The 8,503-nt window shown below is 42.0% G+C and overlaps 1 protein-coding gene across 2 annotated transcripts in view; it reads left to right on the plus strand.

The window, feature by feature from the left end:
- The window catches only part of LOC115137514 (beta-1,3-glucosyltransferase-like), a 167,276-nt gene extending 159,612 nt beyond the window's left edge, over window positions 1-7,664 (plus strand). For both annotated transcript variants that reach the window (XM_065024671.1, XM_065024672.1), the window contains 2 exons: window positions 5,417-5,561; window positions 6,953-7,664. In XM_065024671.1, the coding sequence (XP_064880743.1) occupies window positions 5,417-5,561; window positions 6,953-7,120 (313 nt within the window). In that variant the 3' untranslated portion in view covers window positions 7,121-7,664. The remainder of the gene's footprint in view (window positions 1-5,416; window positions 5,562-6,952) is intronic.
- Window positions 7,665-8,503: the final 839 nt, after the last annotated feature.

The raw sequence follows: 8,503 nt of genomic DNA on the forward strand, positions 1-8,503 counted from the left end.
CTCCACTTTCTGGAGGACCGAGTTTTGAAATCGGTGTAATTCGAGTGTGATAGTGAAGGAGATGGAGAAAACACCTGTATCTGGATTACATCTTCAAACTAAGGGTAACCATGTCATCCGTGACAGGGAGAAGCATCCAACCATGATGTATATGGGTAAGGTACTCTATCTTACTACATTGTCAGATATTATACATTTCTTATTTTGACAAAGTCTTTTTCATTTCAAGTTAAAGTGTACTGTTAGCTAATGTTAGCTGGCTGGCTTGCTAGCTATCGTTATTTGTATGATCTTATTATTCGTATCTCAGAGTCATTTTCTTGCCTAGTTATAGCCGAATGTTATCTAGTTAACATTGAACATGGTTGGTTAGCTACCTGCTGATTCATGCAGGGTAGTAATGTCATGAGTTGAGATTATGGTTCATTGTTTACCTACTGTAGCTAGCTACATGTCTTAACAAAAGACTTCAATATGCAAAAAACATATCGGGTGCGTTCGTAAATAGAGTCTGGCCATCTACTCCAATTTCAGAGCACTCTCGTCTGTGTGCCAGAGCGAAGAGTAACTGATGAATTTGTGAACGCTCAACACCCGTTGAATATTGCTGGTGTCTGTAAACGGCCCAAAAAAGTGTAATTAACTTGTTGCCAGCAGCACAGTTACAGTCACCAACACTCTGCGTAACATGAAAACAACCTAACCAGTTCTGCTAGGGTGAGTAAAATGGTCAGAGTGGGGTGTTCTCTCATTTGTGTCTGGAATGCTCGGATCAACCCTACTCATCGGCCAGAGTGTCCAGTGTGCACTCTGAACGCTCTGAGAGCGAAACACTCTGAATTTACGAATGGACAATCTGTCAGCACAGTTGCAGTCACCAACACTCTGGACAACATAAAAACAGCCTAACCAGCTCTGCTAGGGCGAGTAATGTTCAGTGAGCTGTTCTCTCATTTGTGTCTGGAAGTAGCTCGCAAGTTAGCCAGTTAACTTGGGTGCTTGACTGCTGTTGTTAGTACAGAACGCTTGGACCAACCCTTTGAAGAGATGGGTCAGGCTAAAGCTTAAGATGGTGTGAATGATGCTGAATGGGTGTAGACAAAGAAGAGCTCTCCAGTTGGTACCAAAATATTCAAAGGCCATTTTCTCAAAAGTGAGATTACAAGTTTATCAACTTTCAAAGCAGAACTACTTTCCCATTGTTCCTCAAATGCAGTGTATGATATACCATTTTATAGCTCTTTGTCTCTGCTTTTATCCAATGTAAAATACACAATTTCAACATTTTCTACATAAGACTGGATCAAGGCGGTCGGTCACATATGGACTTGGTCTTTTACCAAATAGGGCCATCTTCTGTATATCACCCCTACCTTGTCAAAACACAACTGATTGGCTCAAATGCATTAAGAAGGAAAGAAACTCCACAAATGAACTTTTAACGAGGAACACCTGTTAATTGAAATGCATTCCAGGTGACTACCTCATGAAGCTGGTTGAGAGAATACCAAGAGTGTGCAAAACTGTCATCAAGGCAAAGGGTGGCTACTTTGAAAAATCTAAACTATATTGTATCGACCCTGGGTTTATAAGTGCGGAAATCGACTCTGCCGCTTGAGCATGCTTTTGCGGCACAGTGGATAAATCAAATCAAACGTATTTGTCACATACACATGGTTAGCAGATGTTAATGCGAGTGTAGCGAAATGCTTGTGCTTCTAGTTCTGACAATGCAGTAATAACCAACGAGTAATCTAACCTAACAATTCCAAAACTAATACCTTATACACACAAGTGTAAAGGGATAAAGAATATGTACATAAAGATATATGAATGAGTGATGGTACAGAACGGCATAGGCAAGATGCAGTAGATGATATAGAGTACAGTATATACATATACATATGAGATGTGTAATGTAGGATATGTAAACATTATATTAAGTAGCATTGTTTAAAGTGGCTAGTGATATATTTTACATCAATTTCCATAAATTCCCATTATTAAAGTGGCTGGAGTTGAGTCAGTGTGTTGGCAGCAGCCACTCAATGTTAGTGGTGGCTGTTTAACAGTCTGATGACCTTGAGATAGAAGCTGTTTTTCAGCTTCGGACCTCGGGCTAGAAGGTTGAGGGTTCGAGACCTGCTCCTTACCTGTTTCATTACAATATTTTGATTTGTTTAACACTTTTTTTGGGGTACTACATGATTCCATATGTGTTATTTCATGGTTTTGATGTCTTCTCTATAATTAATGTAGAAAATTACATTACATTTACATTTACATTTAAGTCATTTAGCAGACGCTCTTATCCAGAGCGACTTACAAATTGGTGCGTTCACCTTAAGACATCCAGTGGAACAGCCACTTTACAATAGTGCATCTAAATCTTTTAAGGGGGGGGTGAGAAGGATTACTTTATCCTATCCTAGGTATTCCTGAAAGAGGTGGGGTTTCAGGTGTCTCCGGAAGGTGGTGATTGACTCCGCTGTCCTGGCGTCGTGAGGGAGTTTGTTCCACCATTGGGGGGCCAGAGCAGCGAACAGTTTTGACTGGGCTGCGCGGGAACTGTACTTCCTCAGTGGTAGGGAGGCGAGCAGGCCAGAGGTGGATGAACGCAGTGCCCTTGTTTGGGTGTAGGGCCTGATCAGAGCCTGGAGGTACTGAGGTGCCGTTCCCCTCACAGCTCCGTAGGCAAGCACCATGGTCTTGTAGCGGATGCGAGCTTCAACTGGAAGCCAGTGGAGAGAGCGGAGGAGCGGGGTGACGTGAGAGAACTTGGGAAGGTTGAACACCAGACGGGCTGCGGCGTTCTGGATGAGTTGTAGGGGTTTAATGGCACAGGCAGGAGCCCAGCCAACAGCGAGTTGCAGTAATCCAGACGGGAGATGACAAGTGCCTGGATTAGGACCTGCGCTGCTTCCTGTGTGAGGCAGGGTCGTACTCTGCGGATGTTGTAGAGCATGAACCTACAAGAACGGGCCACCGCCTTGATGTTAGTTGAGAACGACAGGGTGTTGTCCAGGATCACGCCAAGGTTCTTAGCGCTCTGGGAGGAGGACACAATGGAGTTGTCAACCGTGATGGCGAGATCATGGAATGGGCAGTCCTTCCCGGGAGGAAGAGCAGCTCCGTCTTGCCGAGGTTCAGCTCGAGGTGGTGATCCGTCATCCACACTGATATGTCTGCCAGACATGCAGAGATGCGATTCGCCACCTGGTCATCAGAAGGGGGAAAGGAGAAGATTAATTGTGTGTCGTCTGCATAGCAATGATAGGAGAGACCATGTGAGGTTATGACAGAGCCAAGTGACTTGGTGTATAGCGAGAATAGGAGAGGGCCTAGAACAGAGCCCTGGGGGACGCCAGTGGTGAGAGCGCGTGGTGAGGAGACAGATTCTCGCCACGCCACCTGGTAGGAGCGACCTGTCAGGTAGGACGCAATCCAAGCGTGGGCCGCGCCGGAGATGCCCAACTCGGAGAGGGTGGAGAGGAGGATCTGATGGTTCACAGTATCGAAGGCAGCCGATAGGTCTAGAAGGATGAGAGCAGAGGAGAGAGAGTTAGCTTTAGCAGTGCGGAGGGCCTCCGTGATACAGAGAAGAGCAGTCTCAGTTGAATGACTAGTCTTGAAACCTGACTGATTTGGATCAAGAAGGTCATTCTGAGAGAGATAGCGGGAGAGCTGGCCAAGGACGGCACGTTCGAGAGTTTTGGAGAGAAAAGAAAGAAGGGATACTGGTCTGTAGTTGTTGACATCGGAGGGATCGATATAAAATAGTACAAATAAAGGAAAAACTCTGCAATGAGTAGGTGTGTCCAAACTTTTAACTGGTACTGTATGCACGAAATGTTTCGAATGGGAAGCATGCGGACGCCTTAAGACCGATGACGCTTTTATATTTTTTTCAGACGATTTTGTAGTACATTAATGATTTCACTTGTCTGAATCGAATATTCCCATTTCTTATCAAGAGGGGAAAAGGAAATATTCCTGAACTTTAGGCTACACATTTGATATTTGAAACAAAATTGTGATTGTGTTGTATTTCGAACAAACAATATTGTATTCTAATATTGTGAGGATAGTGGAGATTATATACGTATATAAGTTATTAGTCGTACAAGGTGATTAAGACTCAATAGTGAACCTTTATAATTTAGTGCAAAATACTACAAAATAGTATTACAAAATAGTCATTCGGCCAGTAGGCCTACCGTGGCATATTGTAGCCTACTTTATTGAAGAAACAATGTCTGAATATGAAAGAAATGTAGTAAGGAGAGTAATTTCGTGTTATTTGGAAGTCGTTATCCAAAGAAACAGATGCAAAGTGTTTTTTAAAATAATTATATTTACAGTTTCTATCACAGTCATTGCTGCAATCAATATCACTTTAATTGACAATGTGGTAGGCTAATTATTTAAAAGTTGTTTTTTAATATTTTTTAATATTGTTTTTTCAGTTATTGACATGGGTTACATTTCCAGTTTAATCATGTTATTTCAGTTGTAATATGTCACATTCTTCCATTTATCTTTTTCATATTTCGATTTCATTGTTCTTAGTAGGAATGTTTTTTCATTGGGGCGGAAGTAGTGAAGGTAGACAATGACCATTTCCCGTGCCATTTCTGCTGTCTAGTATTCAGCAGGTTTGACACAATAACAGTGTCAGATCAGCCGGTCTAGTAGTTTTATTGTGCAGTTTTTTTGGTTGCAAACAGAGTTATTTTAGCTCGGAGCTACGTGTAATCTCCCGTTTAGTACCGTGTCAATAAATCCTTCGTTGCAATCAGGCCATTCGTTCATAAATATTTGTGGGATCTGTATGTGTACTGTACATGTGAAATTACCAGATTACCATGCGAAGGGTCGCTCTTCACTGGAAATATTCAACATAAACCTTTAAAGTCCTACTCCAGTCTCCTTTTCAACTCCTTTATCACCTAGTTCTTAATTAACAAAAGGCACATCCACATGTCCTCTGACAAGGCACAAATGGGGGTGTTTTTCTTCTCCTCTTTTGTTCTCTAATGCTCCTAGTTTGTTCCTCAAGCAAGGGGGAGGCCTATGACACCAGACCTTTAATGGCCTACTCCATGAGTTTTACACTTGTGTCTAAAAAAACACAATTTTGCTCAAAACTTATTTGTTTACCTGTGTGTACATTACTATATTTATACATGTGGTATTGTTTTTCAACCAAAAGCTGGAATGCGTCTGAGTTGTCAATCCACCTTGTTTTCCCTTAATTGTGTTGTTCAGAGTAGTGATGTTGATGTGTGTGTTAATAATGATAATAATAATAATGTATTGGATTCTCCACCCAGGTGCTCAATCATTTTCTGTGCCAGAATGATCAACACACACAAGCTAATGTGTGTTGGGGTGTGTGTGTGTTGTGTCCTGTCAGGATGGTGTTCAGTAGGGCCGCGGTGGTGAGGCTCCTGGCCAGTGACTGCAAGTGTTACCGTGATGACGCTCCTGATGACATGGTGCTGGGGATGTGTCTCAATGCTCTGGGGCTTCCTGTCACACATAGCTCCCTCTTCCACCAGGTAAAACACTGGCCTTACCCATTATTACCCTTATGCCAGGAACCCACAGTTTGGAATTTTATTGGCACGATTCATGTCACATACTATTTTCATGATTGTTCATTCATCATCGTATATGAAAGATGGGAGCTCTAGAGTCGCTCAGTGTGGCAGGGTCAACAATAGCCGATTTACTGCACTTGTGATTTCCTGACAACACCAAGTCTTCCCGAACAAAAATCTAGCATGTCAGAATTGTCTGTGCTGTGTGAACCCTGCTACAAAGGAGATTCCACGCCAATAGGAATGCTGTATGCTGGCATGCACTGTAGAAAAGATGAAGCAATTGGGATATCTTTCTACACAGTATGTTATCTAACATTTTCTACACCCTAAATGACCATTTCTAAGTATCCGATTTGATTAACCATATTGTAGGCCTACTAGAACACAGATTATTGCAGATTTGACAAATAAGCACTTTCTGCTATCTTCTATTTTGAAAAGACATTCAAATCAAAAGAAATGTAACTTAATTTATACAAGTGGTAAGTGAGAACACCCTTCAGATAGCAAATCCTAAAGATGTATCAGCTGTTATGTCGTACAGTGGAGCACATCCACTGCACGACATAGCAAAGAAGTTTGGATGATCAAAACTGCACTGTGGGAGAGAGCCGTTACCTTATAAATGTTTATCCATTACCCTTACCTAATATCAACTACAGTTGCGCACAAGTACTACATAGAGCCATGACTACATGGAACTCTATTCCACATCAGGTAACTGATGCAAGCAGTAACATTTTAAAAACAGATAGAAATTATACTTTATGGAACAGTGGGGACTGTGAAGCAACACAAACATAGGCACATGCATACTCACACAAGATATGTGGAAGTGGTGGAGTAGGGGCCTGAGGGCACACAGTGTGTTGTGAATGTATTGTAATGTTTTAAATGTTTGCTGGACCCCAGGGAGAGTAGCTGCTGCCTTGCCCATTACCCTTATCTAATAAGTTATCTTAGACCTAATATTCTTTACCCCAAATTTAAAAACAAATCACAGTACGTCAATTTCACAGTTCAACAAAGGTTGTTGTGGCAAGGCTCAGGTAACAAAGACACTAGTCTTTGGTATCCAATAGCCAATATCCCTCCTTAGTTTCCTCCTCACTTTTTCCTCATCCCCTGGGGGACTGGTTGTCTCTGTACCAGTGTATTTAATAACCCTGTTTAAGAGTAGCAATTACAGCAGTCTCCAGTGCAGTCTCCTGTGGCTGACAGAAATGGAAGGTGTTGAAAGGAATTGTTCACTCAAATTACAAAATGGCATATTGGTTTTCTTGCCTTGTAAGCGGTCTGTGGACAAGGTAAGGGAGGCCGGTATAATAATTGTTATGTCCCTCCAGGCTCGACCTGAAGACTACTCCAGAGACTTCCTAGCCCACCAGGTGCCCATCTCCTTCCACAAACACTGGAACATCGACCCCGTCGCCGTCTTCAACCGGTGGCTAAAGGACGAGTCGAGGTCAACAAGCCCACGCGGACTAAACAAGAGCACCAAGGAAGAGTTATAGTCACTCAGACACGATCAGTCTTGTGTGTGTGTGTGGAGTCATGGACAAACAAATTGTCTGCATGTTTCCTCCGTCGGTGTAAACGTTTTCTATATTGTGAATCTTGCGTAGATATAATTTGGAGGGTTCATGCAAGTCTCTGTCCATGACTGTGTGTTTGGGAACTTATTCATGACGGAGGCCAGGCACGGTAGAACAGCCCACTACTATGGACTTTCAAAGGTAATTTATGCTTGGGCCAACATGCTCAACATTTACCATTAATGCGATCTCCGCGAACTTCGGGGAAACCGCCTTTAGGAGACACATTGTCGGCTGTCTAGCGTGCAGTATTGTATTGAATCCCGGCCACAGTTTCAATAGATTTGCATGTTGAGGTTGTCAGTGTGTTCGGCTCTTGTCTGTGTGTATTTATAATATGATTATAATCCATTTCTTGCCAAATTGAACAATGAAACTCATTTTTTCAACATTTTTTCAACATTAATGCTACATGCTGTACAATGTGTACTATTTTTATAAAAACGTGTTTGCGGTGTCTTAATGGAGTTTTATTTCTGCCATTTGGTTTCAGGGTTAATTCATTACTACTAATTCTGACTGTAAATATCACACACAAAACAAATACTGTTTATTGGATTTGAAATAGAATCTTAGAGAAATGTCTCCAGATGTTTTATTGATGATAACAAAGGGCCTCGCGGGGGGGCATATATCCGTCATGACACACTTGCTTTCCACATTACTTCATGAATGATCAGTTTTAACTTGTGTAACTAACTTTATTTATGGAAAGCTTATCAGTACAGGCCCAGCATGGGGACAGGGATATGGTTAAATTAATTTGTGTCTGCAGGTTTTTGTTTTTTCCTTATCAATTAAGCCCTAGACAACCAGGTGTGGGGACCTTACTAATTAGTGAACTTAATTTATCAATCATGTACAAGGGAGGAGGGGAAAACGAGCAGACAATCAGCCCACCATGGAATGAGTTTGACACCTGCTTTATATGGTGTAAAGTCAAGATTGAGTCATTCACCAAGAATGGAGTGTCCTTTTATTATGGGTCCCCATTAGCTGCCTAGGCAGCAGCTACTCTTCCTGCAGGTCCGGCAAAATTAAGGCAGTTATACATTTTTAAAAACATTACAATACATTCATAACAGATTTCACAACACACTAAGTGTGTGCCCTCAGGCCCATACTCCACGACCACATATCTACAACACAAAATCCGTGTGTGTCATGTGGCAGACCACGGGGTTGGGTCAAAACATTTACACAGATCAGACACAGAGTAGGATTAGCTCAGTTTCAAAGGTGTTTATTAAAATAATAGTCCAAAAGAAAAGGATAGGTCTCCCCCAAGAGACCCTCTCTGGG

Source organism: Oncorhynchus nerka, linkage group LG11 (genome assembly GCF_034236695.1).
Source record: "Oncorhynchus nerka isolate Pitt River linkage group LG11, Oner_Uvic_2.0, whole genome shotgun sequence".
NCBI classification, from domain to species: domain Eukaryota; kingdom Metazoa; phylum Chordata; class Actinopteri; order Salmoniformes; family Salmonidae; genus Oncorhynchus; species Oncorhynchus nerka.